Source organism: Lucilia sericata, unplaced genomic scaffold (genome assembly GCF_015586225.1).
Source record: "Lucilia sericata isolate MDLA Ls3-8-SP2 unplaced genomic scaffold, ASM1558622v1 Contig001586F_arrow, whole genome shotgun sequence".
In the NCBI taxonomy this organism is placed as follows: Eukaryota; Metazoa; Arthropoda; class Insecta; order Diptera; family Calliphoridae; genus Lucilia; species Lucilia sericata.
Window position 1 is genome coordinate 1 of NW_023995505.1, and position 19,715 is coordinate 19,715.

The 19,715-nt window shown below is 31.1% G+C and overlaps 1 protein-coding gene, 2 non-coding genes and 1 pseudogene across 3 annotated transcripts; 2 read left to right on the forward strand and 2 right to left on the reverse strand.

The window, feature by feature from the left end:
- Positions 1-4: 4 nt before the first annotated feature.
- Positions 5-19,715, forward strand: part of LOC119612039 — a 98,373-nt pseudogene continuing 78,662 nt past the window's right edge.
- Positions 11,554-11,626, reverse strand: Trnar-ccu. Its single transcript has one exon. It is a non-coding gene; the product is annotated as a tRNA-Arg (tRNA).
- On the forward strand, positions 15,293-15,365 carry Trnar-ccu. The gene has a single exon. It is a non-coding gene; the product is annotated as a tRNA-Arg (tRNA).
- On the reverse strand, positions 18,435-19,455 carry LOC119612041 (adult-specific cuticular protein ACP-22-like). The gene is made up of 2 exons (XM_037967754.1): positions 18,842-19,455; positions 18,435-18,772 (listed from the first exon to the last, which is right to left on the reverse strand). The coding sequence occupies exons 1-2, from the start codon at positions 19,365-19,367 to the stop codon at positions 18,540-18,542; spliced, it is 759 nt and encodes a 252-aa protein (XP_037823682.1). The 5' UTR covers positions 19,368-19,455; the 3' UTR covers positions 18,435-18,539.

Here is a 19,715-nt window from a genome sequence, read left to right on the forward strand (position 1 = left end):
TTTAATGGGTGGCACAGCCACTGGCACCATCACTAGCAGCAGCAAATGTATCGGACAATACATGATGTTAATGCAAGGTAAGTTCAAAAGAAGAAGAAGAAAAACATTTCTAGTTGTTTAAGACGACACGAGTATGTATTTGTATTTGCCTAATGGTGCACTTGTCTAAGTGCAACATTTTCAATGGACTTTTGAGTGGAATCATTCTATACGAACTGCCAAGTATATGTAGGTTGTTTGGTACTAATTAAACAGAATTTTTAATGTACACATCCATATGTATGTACTTATATACATTTGGTGAAACTGATGTGATGTACTCAACATTTTAAGTGTGTAAATGTGAAATGGAATACAGGAAATGCATATTGTGCATAATTTAACTGTGTTAGAACTAAGTTAAAAATAGTGTCGGAAATTGTTGTATACGTGAATGAAATGCTACGACCAAACCAAAATTAGCTGTTAATAAAAGTTGAAAAATAGTGGCTTAAAACTAGAGATTTTAACAGAATATTTCCTGGTATTTAACGAGAAATTACTCAAGATAAAAACATTTTCATAAAAATAAACTTTTATTAAAAACTTACGAACAATTTTTAAAAGTTTTCTAAAAAATGAAAATTTCCTAAAAGATACTTTTCTTATTAAGACCATCACTCCGGTGATGATCCTTACTCAAGCAGTAAATAGTAATGCAACTAGGAAAATATGTTGGTTTTGGGAGGAAGGATATGTGGAATAGTGTTTATTAACTTTCGATTTAAGTGACAGACAAGACCACTGCTGGAAGTTTATTCCATCTACGGACAGTACCACTAAAGAAAGAGAGTATATAATGCATTGGCCAATCAAATATAAATTTATGTATGTGTTCTATATACATACACAAGTATAAGTTTTTGTATATTGGAAATAAGATCCCTTATTTCAGTGGAACACATTGCCGTACCGATAGAACAGTGAACATTGCAACGGTGCTCCAGAGAATCTGTAGAGTTGGATACCCTACTCGGTCGAGAAGTCCCAAAATAGACTTTGAGGCATCGGCCCATACATAAGAGTTGCATTCCGTTGTGGTGGTGTAATTAGTAAGGAGATTAGATTGAGTGAGTAGGGTTTTAGAAAACCGAGACTCTTGAATGCTTTTTTTTCTACAATTGAAAATGCTATTCATTCAACTTTTGTCTCCCCAGTCTTCAAAGAGATTGGCATGTAATTGAATGAAGAGGAATGGCAATGTTGATCTCATTTGTAGAAGAGTTGATAGAGTTGGAAGTTTGACACAGATACCCCTGAGTTAATCTTGAACTCGTTGGACGAGATCCGAACCCATCTAGAAGTTAGTTACTTAGTTTAGTTAGTAGTTAGTTAGTTAGTAGTTAGTTAGTTAGTTAGTTAGTTAGTATAGTTAGTTAGTTAGTTAGTTAGTAGTAGTTAGTAGTTAGTTAGTTAGTTAGTTAGTTAGTAGTTAGTTAGTAGTTAGTTAGTTAGTTAGTTAGTTAGTTAGGTAGTTAGTTAGTTAGTTAGTTAGTTAGTTAGTAGTTAGTTAGTTAGTTAGTTAGTTAGTTAGTAGTTAGTAGTTAGTAGTTAGTTAGTTAGTTAGTTAGTAGTTAGTTAGTTAGTTAGTTAGTTAGTAGTTAGTTAGTTAGTTAGTTAGTTAGTTAGTTAGTTAGTTAGTAGTTAGTTAGTTAGTTAGTTAGTAGTTAGTTAGTTAGTTAGTTAGTTAGTTAGTTAGTTAGTTAGTTAGTTAGTTAGTTAGTTAGTTAGTAGTTAGTAGTTAGTTAGTTAGTTAGTTAGTTAGTAGTTAGTTAGTTAGTAGTTAGTTAGTTAGTTAGTTAGTTAGTTAGTTAGTAGTTAGTTAGTTAGTTAGTTAGTTAGTAGTTAGTTAGTTAGTTAGTTAGTTAGTTAGTTAGTTAGTTAGTTAGTTAGTTAGTTAGTTAGTAGTTAGTTAGTTAGTAGTTAGTTAGTTAGTTAGTTAGTTAGTTAGTTAGTTAGTTAGTTAGTTAGTTAGTTAGTTAGTTAGTTAGTTAGTTAGTTAGTTAGTTAGTTAGTTAGTTAGTTAGTTAGTTAGTTAGTTAGTTAGTTAGTTAGTTAGTTAGTTAGTTAGTTAGTTAGTTAGTTAGTTAGTTAGTTAGTTAGTTAGTTAGTTAGTTAGTTAGTTAGTTAGTTAGTTAGTTAGTTAGTTAGTTAGTTAGTTAGTTAGTTAGTTAGTTAGTTAGTTAGTAGTTAGTTAGTTAGTTAGTTAGTTAGTTAGTTAGTTAGTTAGTTAGTTAGTTAGTTAGTTAGTTAGTTAGTTAGTTAGTAGTTAGTTAGTTAGTTAGTTAGTTAGTTAGTTAGTTAGTTAGTAGTTAGTTAGTTAGTTAGTTAGTTAGTTAGTTAGTTAGTTAGTTAGTTAGTTAGTTAGTTAGTAGTTAGTTAGTTAGTTAGTTAGTTAGTTAGTTAGTTAGTTAGTTAGTTAGTTAGTAGTTAGTTAGTTAGTTAGTTAGTAGTTAGTTAGTTAGTTAGTTAGTTAGTTAGTTAGTTAGTTAGTAGTTAGTTAGTTAGTTAGTTAGTTAGTAGTTAGTTAGTTAGTTAGTTAGTTAGTTAGTTAGTTAGTTAGTTAGTTAGTTAGTTAGTTAGTTAGTTAGTTAGTTAGTAGTTAGTTAGTTAGTTAGTTAGTTAGTTAGTTAGTTAGTTAGTTAGTTAGTTAGTTAGTTAGTTAGTTAGTTAGTTAGTTAGTTAGTTAGTTAGTTAGTTAGTTAGTTAGTTAGTTAGTTAGTTAGTTAGTAGTTAGTTAGTTAGTTAGTTAGTTAGTTAGTTAGTTAGTTATATACCTTCAATCCAACTTTTAATCAAATTTAAAAACTTCCAACCTTTCTTTTATTTCATAAGGCGACATTGTTAATTCATTTTTAACCATTTCTTATATAGAAAAAATTTATTCAGAAAATAAATGTATCCTTTAAGTAATGAAGGTTAAAAACTTTTAACAAATTAAAATTTATTTATTCTTATTCTTTTTCTACTTTATCTGTTTGTGATGGTGCACATTTAGACATTTTTTATTTAGTATTTTTTCCTTCATAACATCTCAAAAGGATTCTAAAGAATTTTTAAATCCCTGGCATATCTTTCACTTGAATTACTGACTAAGTCGGTAAAAATTCTTTGTCTACCATTAAATTAAATTTATGATAAGTTAGGTATGTAGAAGAAAAAGTACAAATCCTTCAAAGTACATAGTTGTTTTTGTGGCCACAAATGTACGCTTTTTTGTAATGTACTACTTTTTAGAATAAAGGTATCTTTCGTTAAGAATATAATTTAAGACATTTTAATAATATTAACCTTTGTACTTCCAACCCTCACTACAAGGAAACCTCCCTTTAAGATGTAGATATGTTAGTCTGTGTTTAAAAAGTATTTCAGGTTTTTATTTTAGTGGAACTTGATAATATTATCTGATTAGGTCTTGAGAGTTCCAAGGTTCTCTTTCTCAATGTTTTATTAAGAAAGAAAAACATCCTTATTAGTTCCATAATTTATAAATCTCAACATTTACATATATTTGTTCTTCTTAATTTCAACTAACCTGCTGCATTTTATGTAAACCTTTTGTCGTCATGCTCCTTAAATTATGCACAACTCATTAAAAAGCTACAAAAGTAATGGATGCAAAAGAATGAATGAAACAGATTGCATTAAGAACAAACAGCAAATAAAAACAAATTGTATAAATGTAAAAAAAAATATTTAAATAAAAAAGAAGCTTTTGGAAAACATAATGTGTATAAAACTATACCTCTAAACCCTTGACCCACAAAAAGAATAGTTAAACCGAAATAATATATTGTATAAAGTAAAAAAAGTTTATAACCTCAACAGAGAAATGAAACCGAAGTATAAATTTACAAACAGAAATAATCCGGTAGTTCTAAATAAGTAAACGTCTCTAATACAGTTACACTAATGCCAAAAGTTATGTTCTAAAGTAAACAACTGGGCAGACAAGCTCTCGTCATGAAAATCAACAAATTTATCGAAAATTTCCTAATGAAAAGAAAATTTATCGAAAATTTCCTAATGAAAAGGAAATTTATCGAAAATTCCCTATCAAAAGGAAATTTATCGAAATTGTCCTATAATAATTTCTTATTATCGAAAATCCTATAAAAAGGAAATTTATCGAAAGGAAATATCCTATAAAAGGAAAATTTATCGAAAATTCCACATCAAAAGAAAATTTATTGAAAATTTCCTATAAAAACGAAATTTATCGCAAATTTCCCACAAAAAGGAAATTTATCGCAAATTTCCCACAAAAAGGATATTTATCGACAATTTCCTACAAAAATTAAAATTATCGTAAAATTCCTATAAAAAGGAAATTTATCGAAAATTTGATACAAACAGGAAATTTATCGAAAATTTGATACAAAAAGGAAATTTATCGAAAATTTGAAACAAAAAGGAAATTTATCGAAAATTTAATACAAAAAGGAAATTTATCGAAAATTTGATACAAAAAGGAAATTTATCGAAAATTTGACACAACAAGGAAATTTATCGTGAATTTGATACAAAAAGGAAATTTATCGAGAATTTCCTATAAAAAGGAAATTTATCGAGAATTTCCTATTAAAAGGAAATTTATTGAGAATTTGATACAAAAAGGAAATTTATCGAGAATTTGATACAAAAAGGAAATTTATCGAGAATTTGATACAAATTTCCTATAAAAAGGAAATTTATCGAGAATTTCCTATAAAAGGAAATTTATCGAGAATTTCCTATAAAAGGAAATTTATCGAGAATTTCCTATAAAAAGGAAATTTATCGAGAATTTCCTATAAAAAGGAAATTTATCGAGAATTTCCTATAAAAAGGAAATTTATCGAAAATTTCCTATAAAAAGGAAATTTATCGAAAATTTCCTATAAAAAGGAAATTTATCGAAAATTTCCTATAAAAAGGAAATTTATCGAAAATTTCCTATAAAAAGGAAATTTATCGAGAATTTCCTATAAAAAGGAAATTTATCGAAAATTTCCTATAAAAAGGAAATTTATCGAAAATTTCCTATAAAAAGGAAATTTATCGAAAATTTCCTATAAAAAGGAAATTTATCGAAAATTTCCTATAAAAAGGAAATTTATCGAAAATTTCCTATAAAAAGGAAATTTATCGAAAATTTCCTATAAAATGGAAATTTATCGAAAATTTCCTATAAAAGGAAATTTATCGAAAATTTCCTATAAAAAGGAAATTTATCGAAAATTTCCTATAAAAAGGAAATTTATCGAAAATTTCCTATAAAAAGGAAATTTATCGAAAATTTCCTATAAAAAGGAAATTTATCGAAAATTTCCTATAAAAAGGAAATTTATCGAAAATTTCCTATAAAAAGGAAATTTATCGAAAATTTCCTATAAAAAGGAAATTTATCGAAAATTTCCTATAAAAAGGAAATTTATCGAAAATTTCCTATAAAAAGGAAATTTATCGAAAATTTCCTATAAAAAGGAAATTTATCGAAAATTACCTATAAAAAGGAAATTTATCGAAAATTACCTATAAAAAGGAAATTTATCGAAAATTCCCTATAAAAAGGAAATTTATCGAAAATTCCCTATAAACATGAAATTTATCGAAAATTGAATATAAAAAGGAAATTTATCGAAAATTGCCTATAAAAAGGGAATTCATCCGACATATCCTATAAAAAGGAAATTTATCGAAAATTTCCTATAAAAAGGAAATTTATCGAAATTTTCCTACCAAAAAGAAATTTATCCAAAATTTCCTACCAAAAGGAAATTTATCCAAAATTTCCTATAAAAAAGGAAATTTATCCAAAATTTCCTATAAAATGGAAATTTATCCAAAATTTCCTATAAAAAAGGAAATTTATCCAAAATTTCCTATAAAAAAGGAAATTTATCCAAAATTTCTTAAAATGTGGAAAAATATAAAAAAATTTCCTTTAAAGTGGAAATAAAGGAAGATATTTATTTAAAATTGTCCAAAAAGGGAAATATATCAAAAACTTCCGTAGTACAATTGGATTACGAACTGCAGGGCATTTTTTTATTTCCCTTATCATGTGTATCTATGAATTTGTTTGTGTTTTTGTAATTGTTGTTGCACATGCAACATGAATACTTTTATACAAGTGCAAGGTCATTCCAAAGCTATAGTAGTAGTAGCAAGGGATTTTTCTGTGTAAAACTGCACCCGCAGTTCACTGGTACGAATACAAAAGTTGTAATGAAATGTAAAATGATTTCGAAGATTTTATCACAGATATAGCGGTTGTTGTACCTGCTGTTATCCTAAGGTTAAAAGCAACAGCTGTGATAGATATGCGGGGCTGTTACAAGTGGTTTGTAAAGCTATTAGAGGGCCTTGAGTTGATAAACATATAGAAAAGAGAACTTACTTTGGAGCTTGTAGTTCCATGCGTAGAAAATCCGCAAATGTCTGAATCGATATTAGGGTTTTGTGATTAGAAGCTTGAATTCTTTTGGACCATGATACCTTAAGAGTAACGTTGCAGGCTGATGGATTCCAAACCATTTCAGATTCAATGTTAGGTTCTGCAGTTTAGGTTGTTGACCTTTTATAGGTAGAGATACACCTACACATACTGTACTTCTAATTCGTTGCTAATCATCCTACATATGTATATACATACATATGTACATCAATTGCAGTTATTTATATTTGCTTAAAATTCTACAAAAATTTTAACTAGCAAAATAAACCAAACATATTTTTAGCAAAATACCAAAAATATAAAATTCCCATTCCACCCGTACCCCCTAGAAAAAAGCCGCATGACTACAATAAACTGAATGTAGGTCAAGTTCATTGAGCTGATTGGTCTTCAAACTTGAAAGGTTTCAAATACTATAGAAAAATACTTTTGTAATTATCTGCAAAATGATGTTATTTGTAAGCACAACATTGATGGGTTGAAAATCTGTTTAAAAAAAACTCATTTAGTATTTAAATTGAGTTCGAAATAATCATAAAAGTTTCAAAATTTATTTCCTAGTACACATTACTTCACAAACAAACAAAAGTTCTGGCCATTTAAAAAAGTAAACATGTTGCTCTTATTTAGCATTAAATGACTGTGTTGAGCAACATTGATGCTGATGTGTTTATAGGCAAACATTTCATGAGTTGTTTATAAACACATCAATGTGTCTAAGAGTTCTCTTGTGATAAGTGTTGTGTATGAACAAGGTTCCTTTAGGCAAAATATCCTTGAAATACATTATTTGATATTATCATACACAGTCATATACTACTAACGCTAACACTCGTTAACATGCAACACTTGTTAATGTTGACTATTTTAATAGGAAAAGCTATTTTAGCTGTTAGTTGGTTGTAGTACATACTTGTTATGTTTCTAAAAATGTGTAAAATTACAGAGTAATTGGAGGTTAAAAATGAACTACCGTTATTTCAAACCAATTATTTTGCTAGAGATATGAAGTTTTAAGTTGATACACAAATAGTTAGTTTTAGATCCCAGATAGAAGGTCGTACTCTTCTCGTACGGAACGGGGTTGGGGATAAACTGGGGATAGTTTAGATTAGACTTGCTATTACGTTTAAAATAGATTGGATTGAATACGGCGCAAACAGTCGTTATCGTTTTGTGTTATATAAAGTGATCATTTAAGATCTAAAGAACTGAATGAATTATTTTTCAGTGTTCAGAAACTCAGTTTCCGAACGTAATTCCTAAGAATCTTCCAATCAGTGTTAGTCAGGAATGTTATTTCCGGAATAACATCACTTCCAATATATTTGGATCTAACTTCGACGAATGCCTGGCAGTGGCCAAGAAAGTGCTCCAGAGTTTCACTGTACTCTACACATGCTCTACAATCGTCTGAATCCGCACGTCCAATTTTGCAGAGATGTGCTCGTAATCCTGTGTGTTCACTCAGAATACGTACCATCATACTAACTTCAGGCTTGCTCATTTTGAGGAGATTTTTTGTCTTGTACCCCATAGGATCTTCGTGGTTCTACCCACTGTTTCATTATTCCAAGAGGCCATATGGGATTCTCTCACCCATATTTTTAGTTCAGCTTTTGTTGCGTCGAATGGTTTTGCATTTGTCAGGTTAACTGCTTCGAGCTCCTTTCCCTTTAAAGCTATTACATTCGTACGCATATGATGTGAACCTTACCTCTGGGAGAGTATTCAGTTAAAGCTTTTTTACAATCCAATACGGTCTTAGATTTAGTTCTATCGCCTGATATCGCCCTAATTGCCTTCTGGCTGTCGGTAAATATATTAAGCGCTGTGGGCGCCATATTTATTCTAATCCAATGTACGCATTCCGTTATTGCTCGTACTTCTGCCTGGAAGCTTGTGTTATGATTTGGTAAACGGTAGTATATTTCTGTTTCTGGGTCTTCAATATAGAACCCCAGCCCCACTTTGTCCCCGAATTTAGTGTCATCCGTGTAACAACGGATTCCTAATGGTATTTGCTCTAATATTCCACTTGACCAAGACATTCTATCTGGGATCAGCGTTTCAAAGTTTCCGACATATTCAGTGTCTGGTATGCGATCTGGTACTTCCGATGATTGTGTATAACCTCCCAATGTGTCCAGTATACATCGATGACGTGTCCTATAACCGCTTTAGGCCAGTTCGCCTAAAGTAAAGAGCCGTTCGGCTGTAAGCGCCGCCTCATATCTTAAATATGTTTCAATGGGTGGAATATCTAGCAACGTTTCCAGAGCCTTGATTGAAGTAGTACACATGGCACCACTTATACCCAAGCAGCATGTACGCTGAACTCCCTGTAGTAGTTTGATATTGCACTTTTTGTTTAAAGCAGTCCACCAGATTATTGAAGCATAAGCTAGAATTGTTCTAATTACACTTTTATAAAGCCAATTTGTCATAGTAGGACTAAGATCCCATTTCATGCCTATAGTTATCCTAAATTCAGCCCAGCACCGATGTGCCTTGTTGATCGTATCCTCTATGTGATGTCTCCATTTCAATTTCCGGTCGAGGATTACACCTAAGTACTTAACTTTGTCACTGGTATCTTCTTGCCCAGGAAGCAAGGTTCAGTATACGTAGAACAGACAGATTTCCGTTTTTGCAGGGTTAACATTTAGACCTCTCGGTTGAGCCCAGCTCAAGGCCTTATTCAGAGCCACCTCAGCTCTTCTACACAAATAATTTGGATCCTTTCCCATTAAAAGTATTACGACATCGTCTGCATAGCAGACAAGTCTAAGTCCTTTCACGGTTAGGGTCCTTAGGAGGCTATTAATTGTGGTAACCCAGAGTAAAGGTGACAAATTACCACCCTGTGGTATATCGCGAAATACCTTTTTCCTGATAGTTATATCGTACATCTTGCAGCTTATCCATCTATTCCTTAGCATGTGGTTCATCCAGTTACGGAGCACCCGGTCAACATAAAACTGGTCTAGGGATTGGATAAGAGTATCAGTGTGCACGTTATTGAAGGCGCCTTCGATTTAAGTGGTTTCCACCGATCGTCCCTTTACATAAGGTCTTTGTCGGGTATACTGCTTTTAACCATACTATCAACTATCCGTTCCAAGGTTTTAAGTAGGAAGGACGTAAAGCTTATAGGTCGATAAGACTTAGGTGTCGAATAGCTAGGTTTCCCTGGTTTAGGTATAAATATTACCCTTGCATCCTGCCATTTAATGGGGGCATATGTGAATTTCAAGCATGCAGTGAATATCTGTGACAGATGTACGAAACCAGTCCCGCCTCCATCTGTAAGAGTGCCGCGAAAATGCCATCCGGCCCTGTAGCTTTATAGGGAGCGAAGCTCTTCATTGCCTCTTTAACCACATCAGACGTAATTAAAGGAAATTTATCTAAAATTTATGGAAAATTTCCTTTAAAAAAGAAATTTATCGTAAATTTCCTTTAAAAAAGAAATTTATCGTAAATTTCCTATAAAAAGGAAATTTATCGTAAATTTCCTATAAAAAGGTAATTTATCGTAAATTTCCTTTAAAAAGGAAATTTATCGTAAATTTCTTTTAAAAGGAAATTTATAGTAAATTTCCTTTAAAAACGAAATTTATCGTAAATTTCTTTAAAAAAAAAAAAAAAAATTATAGTGAATTTCCTATAAAAACGAAATTTATAGTGAATTTCCTATAAAAACGAAATTTATAGTAAATTTCCTATAAAAAGGAAATTTATCGTAAATTTCCTATAAAAAGGAAATTTATTGTAAATTTCCTTTAAAAAGAAAATTTATCGTAAATTTCCTTTAAAATGAAAATTTATCGTAAATTTCCTATAAAAAGAAAATTTATCGTAAATTTCCTATAAAGAGAAAATTTATCGTAAATTTCCTATAAAAAGAAAATTTATCGTAAATTTCCTATAATAAGAAAATGTATCGTAAATTTCCTATAATAAGAAAATTTATCGTAAATTTCCTATAAAAAGAAAATTTATCGTAAATTTCCTATAAAAAGAAAATTTATCGTAAATTTCCTATAAAAAGAAAATTTATCGTAAATTTCCTATAAAAAGAAAATTTATCGTAAATTTCCTATAAAAGAAAATTTTTCGTAAATTTCCTATAAAAAGGAAATTTATAGTAAATTTCCTATAAAAAGGAAATTTATGGAAAATTTCCTACAAAAAGGAAATTTATGGAAAATTTCCTATAAAAAGGAAATTTATCGTAAATTTCCTATAAAAAGGAAATTTATCGTAAATTTCCTATAATAAGGAAATTTATCGTAAATTTCCTATAAAAAGGAAATTTATGGAAAATTTCCTTTAAAAAGGAAATTTGTGGAAAATTTCCTATAAAAAGGAAATTTATGGAAAATTTCCTATAAAAAGAAAATTTATGGAAAATTTCCTATAAAAAGGAAATTTATGGAAAATTTCCTATAAAAGGATATTTATGGAAAATTTCCTATAAAAAGGAAATTTATGGAAAATTTCCTATAAAAAGGATATTTATGGAAAATTTCCTATAAAAAGGATATTTATGGAAAATTTCCTATAAAAAGGAAATTTATCGTAAATTTCATATAAAAAGGAAATTTATCGTAAATTTCCTATAAAAGGGAAATTTATCGTAAATATAGAAATTATCCAAAAGAAAGAAATTTTATCGCAAATTTCCTATAAAAAGGAATTTATCGTAAATTTCCTATAAAAATGAAATTTATCGTAAATTTTCTATAAAAATGAAATTTTTCGTAAATTTTCTAAAAAAGAAACATTTATCGTAAATTTACTATGTATAAAAAGGAAATTTATTGTAATAATTTAAAAAAAATACAAATATGTATAAATAATTTTTTATTTAATTTACAGGTCTAATTCATACCGGTTTTATACATGTGGAAGATCAATTAGTTGATATATCAACCAGTCGTTCAATACCGGTAAGTTATCAAAGAAAATACATTCAGCTTTTACTAAAAAGAAAACACTAAAAATAAAATTAATTTTTAAATTAATAAAATTAATTAAAAAGAAAAATAAAAAAATCTTACACAAAGCTTTACCCCAGATGGGACTCGAACCCACAATCCCCGGCTTAGGAGGCCGATGCCGTATCCATTGGGCCACTGGGGCAGTTAGCGCTGGCAGAGACAAATGCTTATAACAAGACAACGCCCAACAGCAAAAATGTTTCAACCACTACGCATTAAAACACCATTCATTACACTCACTCAACTCTACACACAGCGTTAAATACAACGGAAAAAAGAATAAAAACATCACAAGTATTATTTTTAGAATCGAAACATGATGACAACAACAACAGCCGCAAAAAAAACACTCAACTTACACGTGCTTTTTTTCACTATAAAAACAAAAACATATAGAAAAGAAGAAATACAAGAAATATGCAAAAGAAAGCTAAATGAGAGAGATGTTTATAGAGAGAATAGAAGTTTATTGCGTAGAAGAGAATTATTTCAACTTTGTTTATAAACAGTGTTGCCAGTTTGGTACTTTTTCTTTTAATATTACAGTTTGATTAATCTCCAAAACTCTGATAGATTTTGTAAAATGTATTTTTTATATAAATGTTTTCAAAAATACTTGTTATCTCTAAATTTGCAATTGTTTAAAAATACATTTAATTTCATTTTTGTGTAGGTGTGTATTACACAATCTTTTGATTCCCCTTCTTGATTTTCCTTGATATTATTTCCATTCTTTGGCAACATTGTTATCTCTACAAAACCATAATCTCTACAAATATGATTATAATGAAGGTATTTGTTGTAGAGTAACATTTGTGGTGCGACGAAGAATATTCGTAGCAGCAACAAACTATTGTATGAATTAAAACAACCAACTAATTATGTGTAGGGCAAGTAGTGATTCCCAAACGTTTATGTGGGGATTGTAACGATAAAAATTATATTAAATTGTTGAAGAGTAATTGTGGAATTTATGGAAATGTTTGTTATGACGAAAATATTTGGTGAGCTGGATCAAATATTATAATAAATTATCTACCCGAAAGAGTAGATAGAGTTCAAAATTTGATAAAGAAGCTCGTTATAAAAGTAAGAAAGACAGTACGGGAAAGAATATATCTTGAACTCGTTTGATGTACCGGTGAGATCTCTAGAAAATATGAGAGACATCTCTAAGAAAGATCGAAATAAATCGAGTGAAATTATAACCAAAACCAAATGCAATAAGTTATAATAGAAGTATATCATGTCACACTTACCTTGGAAATATCCAAAGCCACCACTTTACTTTCATCAAAATGTAGTGACACCATCTCCCCCAAAAGTCTTTCGTAGATCTTCTGTCGACCGTTAGTCAGTCCATTATTGTTTGCCGCAATGTATTCTTACAAAATTTAAGAACTTATTTCATTATTCTTTCCTGATTATATTTCAGGAGGTCCCGCGTCCACTATTGTTTGGCCGAGCATTCAAGAATTTACAGCTAAAGTTCTTTAATGGTCGTCGAATTATTTCGCATGACAGATACCACGCCTATTATTGCTAGTCCACTCATTTTTTGACATTTAAGTATAAAAGTTGTGGACTCTAGGTTTTATAGTTATACGGATATAATAATTTTAGTGAAAAACTCATTTGGTAGGTGCCGCACTCTCTATAGCTGGTTCCTCAGTTTTTGTCTTAAATGATGCTGATGAATTGATATAATGGGAGAGTTTTCATAACTATCGGGACAAGATTATTACATAGTTGATGGACGATGTTTTATAAGCGTCAAGCCATTTGCATAAGGGGGTATACATAGCAAACTTTGTAACAGAACAGAGTAACTTCATATTTCTGGACCGACTTTTCATCATACAACTATTGAAAAAAATGCTATTCAAACAATAATGACAGTTTTATACTACGAGAGGTAAATCCTCAAAACAGTCAAGAACTTAGACATCTGTAAAAAAATTGTTATGGAAGATAGGAAAGAAGTCCCCGGATATGCCCAACTTTAAGCGGACCGTGGACCACCCTGTCTAAAAATGCAATTTGAATAAATTTACATTTTTTGTGTTGAACGGTTTAAGATACATATATTTAACTTAATCTTCCAACCCAGGGGCATGTTCCCCTGATGAAAGATCCTCATCTTGATGTTATTGCAATATCGGGGAAAAGAGATGCTACCAAGCTGGTAATGATCAAATGTATCCTCTGTCTTTCCTTAGTATGACTTAGTCAAACCAGAGAACCACATAATCTGGTACCTCGGGAACCGGTTTCGAAAGTTTTCTTGTCTCGGTTTTGGAGTGGTCGCTTCGGGGTGCACGTGGATTCACAGAAAGAAAATGTCGGTTAAAAGACTTATGCCCGGTAGAGTTTACAATTCGGGATAAGTTCGGTTATGTTGTCGAGACAACAGATACCCCGCAGTGACTGTGGGACTTAACGTTGCAATGAGTTAGTGTTATGTGTATATGCTACGGACTGGATGTAGGGGCATTTGGACCTTACCTTACCAAACCGTATACAATGAGTGTGTCGGATGAATGAGAAGTGTGTTAGGTCGGATGTTGTTGGATGAATGTGATAACATCTTTGTTTGGTTATGTCCAGGGTATATTCTGTGAATAAGAACAAGTTCTCAGCTTATTTGATGGATTCGTGTTTCGGTCTACCGAAAATGTCTCTAGGTGCTATTGCCTACAATCCCATCTGTGTGGTTATAGGTTAAGCAACAAGGCAATTATGGCCAGAGATTAGATAAATATAGTACTTGACCACATAGACCGGCAAGAAGTACAAAGGGTGCGGTGATGAGTCATCTATTCCGCTCACCCTGAGGTTGAAAGAGTACCACCGTGTAATAAGGCCAACACAGCAGGTGTTTACGTCAAGCAATTCGACTACAAAACATATTCTCACTCCTAACATATATAATGGCATTGCCGTTACCTAATATTGCTAACTACATACATAATTGCAGATTCTTATTAATAAGAATATGCCATGGTTTTCAAAGAACACTTTGAGAACCACTGCTTTTAAACGAAAGCACTCACATGAGTATGTATTTATGTATGAATGTTTGTAAACTTGTATATACAATCGACCCAAACATGTTTAATACCAAACCATGTGCTTACTTTCTATAAGATACTCTTAACGTGTAGAGATACACAGATAGTGGTTGTTTTTGGTAAATACTCACTCAGCCAACAGCAACAAATACTCAACAAACACAGCAAATTATAAGAAAATACTTAGCAAAACAAAAAGCAGAAAAAATATGAAAGAAGCATGACTAAATAAGAGAGACCATATGTTTTGAAGCACATTCCAAGTTAAAGTATCTATAAGATATTAGTTAGTCATGTGTACGTAATATCGTAGATAGATATATACATACAAACATACATACATATTCAATGAAAACTAGCTGGTTAGTTTACGTCATTTTCACTTTATTTGCTAGTGTTCTTGGTATTATTTCATGGATTGTTGTAGTTGTTGTTGTTGTCATAGATTGTTTCTATTGCGTTTGTTAAATTCTCTAATATTTAAGAGATACATTGTTTCTTTTTGTTTTGGCCAAAAACATAATAAATAACACTATACTACATAGTGTCTTTTGTGTGTGAATGAGAACATTTTTTATACATTCTTTTTTTCTTTTAGTTTGTTTTTTTTTATCTTTTATTTATTTTATAGTATTTTTGGTTATAGACAAATATTTATGGCCAACAAGTGCTGCTGTTGACTCCTTTATATTGCTGGTTGTGATTTAATATGTATTTCTGTCTGCTTGTTGCTAACCGCCCCAGTGGCCCAATGGATACGGCATCGGCCTCCTAAGCCGGGGATTGTGGGTTCGAGTCCCATCTGGGGTAAAGATTTGTAAGAATTTTTTGTTTATAAAATTTCTTTGTAATTAAAAGAAATTTTAAAGAAAATTAATTAAAGTTAGAAAGTTTTATCCTTTCTATTCGAAATGGTTCAGAATTAGTTTAGAATTTGCAACTGATATGTGTTGGTGAATATGTGAGAGGAGATAGCTTAACATATTTTTTGGAATGTACAAACTTTTTATATAACTTTAGTTTCAAAATTTATATTTTCAACTAAATATTTGAAATATTCAACACTTCATTGATCATAAAGTTATCTATCCGAATATATACGAGAACATATTATAGACAAGGTTATACACTAGTCTATATAAAAGACATAATTAAGTATATACACAGACTAGTTTCTATATTAGAGTACATACTAGATTATAGGCTACACTATAGGCTAGACTATATGCTAGATTATAGACTAAAATATAGGCTAGTTTATAAAAACTATAAGACTATAGACTAGACTATAGACTAGACTATAGACTAGACTATAGACTAGACTATAGACTAGACTATAGACTAGACTATAGACTAGACTATAGACTAGACTATAGACTAGACTATAGACTAGACTATAGACTAGATATAGACTATAGACTAGACTATAGACTAGACTATAGACTAGACTATAGACTAGACTATAGACTAGACTATAGACTAGACTATAGACTAGACTATAGACTAGACTATAGACTAGACTATAGACTAGACTATAGACTAGACTATAGACTAGACTATAGGACTAGACTAGACTAGACTAGAGACTAGACTATAGACTAGACTATAGACTAGACTATAGACTAGACTATAGACTAGACTATAGACTAGACTATAGACTAGACTATAGACTAGACTATAGACTAGACTATAGACTAGACTATAGACTAGACTATAGACTAGACTATAGACTAGACTATAGACTAGACTATAGACTAGACTATAGACTAGACTATAGACTAGACTATAGACTAGACTATAGACTAGACTATAGACTAGACTATAGACTAGACTATAGACTAGACTATAGACTAGACTATAGACTAGACTATAGGACTAGACTATAGACTAGACTATAGACTAGACTATAGACTAGACTATAGACTAGACTATAGACTAGACTATAGACTAGACTATAGACTAGACTATAGACTAGACTATAGATCTAGACTAGACTATAGACTAGACTATAGACTAGACTATAGACTAGACTATAGACTAGACTATAGACTAGACTATAGACTAGACTATAGACTAGACTATAGACTAGACTATAGACTAGACTATAGACTAGACTATAGACTAGACTATAGACTAGACTATAGACTAGACTATAGACTAGACTATAGACTAGACTATAGACTAGACTATAGACTAGACTATAGACTAGACTATAGACTAGACTATAGACTAGACTATAGACTAGACTATAGACTAGACTATAGACTAGACTAGACTAGACTAGACTATAGACTAGACTATAGACTAGACTATAGACTAGACTATAGACTAGACTATAGACTAGACTATAGACTAGACTATAGACTAGACTATAGACTAGACTATAGACTAGACTATAGACTAGACTATAGACTAGACTATAGACTAGACTATAGACTAGACTATAGACTAGACTATAGACTAGACTATAGACTAGACTATAGACTAGACTATAGACTAGACTATAGACTAGACTATAGACTAGACTATAGACTAGACTATAGACTAGACTATAGACTAGACTATAGACTAGACTATAGACTACACTATAGACTAGACTATAGACTAGACTATAGACTAGACTAAAGACTAGACTATAGACTAGACTATAGACTAGACTATAGACTAGACTATAGACTAGACTATAGACTAGACTATAGACTAGACTATAGACTAGACTATAGACTAGACTATAGACTAGACTATAGACTAGACTATAGACTAGACTATAGACTAGACTATAGACTAGACTATAGACTAGACTATAGACTAGACTATAGACAACTATAGACTAGACTATAGACTAGACTATAGACTAGACTATAGACTAGACTATAGACTAGACTATAGACTAGACTATAGACTAGACTATAGACTAGACTACTAGACTAGACTGACTATAGACTAGACTATAGACTAGACCTATAGACTAGACTTAGACTAGACTATAGACAGGACTACTAGACTAGACTGATAGACTAGACTATAGACTAGACCTATAGACTAGACTATAGACTAGACTATAGACTAGACTATAGACTAGACTATAGCTAGACTATAGACTAGACTATAGACTAGACTATAGACTAGACTATAGACTAGACTATAGACTAGACTATAGACTAGACTATAGACTAGACTAGACTAGACTATAGACTAGACTATAGACTAGACTATAGACTAGACTATAGACTAGACTATAGACTAGACTATAGACTAGACTATAGACTAGACTATAGACTAGACTATAGACTAGACTATAGACTAGACTATAGACTAGACTATAGACTAGACTATAGACTAGACTATAGACTAGACTATAGACTAGACTATAGACTAGACTATAGACTAGACTATAGACTAGACTATAGACTAGACTATAGACTAGACTATAGACTAGACTATAGACTAGACTATAGACTAGACTATAGACTAGACTATAGACTAGACTATAGACTAGACTATAGACTAGACTATAGACTAGACTATAGACTAGACTATAGACTAGACTATAGACTAGACTATAGACTAGACTATAGACTAGACTATAGACTAGACTATAGACTAGACTATAGACTAGACTATAGACTAGACTATAGACTAGACTATAGACTAGACTATAGACTAGACTATAGACTAGACTATAGACTAGACTATAGACTAGACTATAAACTAGACTATAGACTAGACTATAGACTAGACTATAGACTACACTATAGACTAGACTATAGACTACACTATAGACTAGACTATAGACTAGACTGTAGACTAGACTATAGACTAGACTTAAGATAAAATTATAGTAGATCGATCTGGTTGTTCTTATAAAAAGCATCCAAGTTTAAATTTTCGTTTTCTTCTTTATTAAAATTTCTTTTATTTAAAATACATGTTCAACAAAAATATAATACATCCTTAATGTTCGACATAAAAAATACTACTCCCTTAATGCTTGGTTTCTTCTTGTTTCTTAACAATGACATAACTGCTGGCTTTGCCATGACCATGGCTATAGCCGTGTTCATATCCATTATCATGTCCACCATGAGCATATTCAGCATCATGATCGGCATTAGCTTTACCGGAGGTATGAACGACAGCATTGAAACCCTTATGTTTATCAGCGGAATATTCTACATGACGTGTAGTGCCATCAGCTTCCTTAACAGTGTAGCTGCCTAAAAATACGTATTGAAAGAAAAATATTAAAAGTTAACCATTATTTGCAACAAAGTCTATATAATTACCTTTAACATTGCCACCATCTCTGGTTTCGGATTGACTTTTAATGTCGCCAGTTTTGGGGTCCTTAACACCATAAGAAAATTCGTATTTGGGATAAGCATGATGATCATGACCATCATCATGGCCGCCATCATGACCACCGTAATGTCCTGAATCATGTCCTCCATAAGAGTGACCATCATCATGTCCACCATAATATTCTACAACATGTTCACCATAAGAATGACCATCATCGTGACCACCATAATAACCGGCATCATGACCATCATCAGAGTGTCCTTCATCATGACCAGCAGCAGCATCTTGTCCCCAAGTATGTACAGTAGCATGTCCAGCATCATGACCACCAGCTCCACCGCCATGACCATGATGATCAGCCTTATGTTCTGTGACTACAGAATAATGTACTGCGACACCAGCACCACCATTATCACCATGTCCATCATGACCACCGTCATGATGATAATGTCCTGCAGCTGCTAGACCACAAACTGCTAAAAGCACAGCAAAACTAGACCAGGAATTCATTTTAATTACTTAAAGTATAAAATAATTAAATTTATTTTAACTAATTTTAGGATAATTGTTTAAAACAATTCAAACTTCAACTGTGATTCTAATTGGCTGTTAGCCAGGTTATTTATAGTTAACAAAACTTTTTACCTTAGATTTTAAACTTTTTAAAAAGTAAAAGTATTTTTAGTTAAATTTCATTTAAATTTGTTGAACTTGAACTTGCGTAAAATAGGTCATCATGGGCGTTAACTTTTGAAATATGGTTTTACAATGATCTACACTTAGTTTAAGTTTTAACTTAAAATTTAAACTAAATGAAGATTGTTGTGGTGGTTATTACTTTCACTTCTTAAGTGTTTG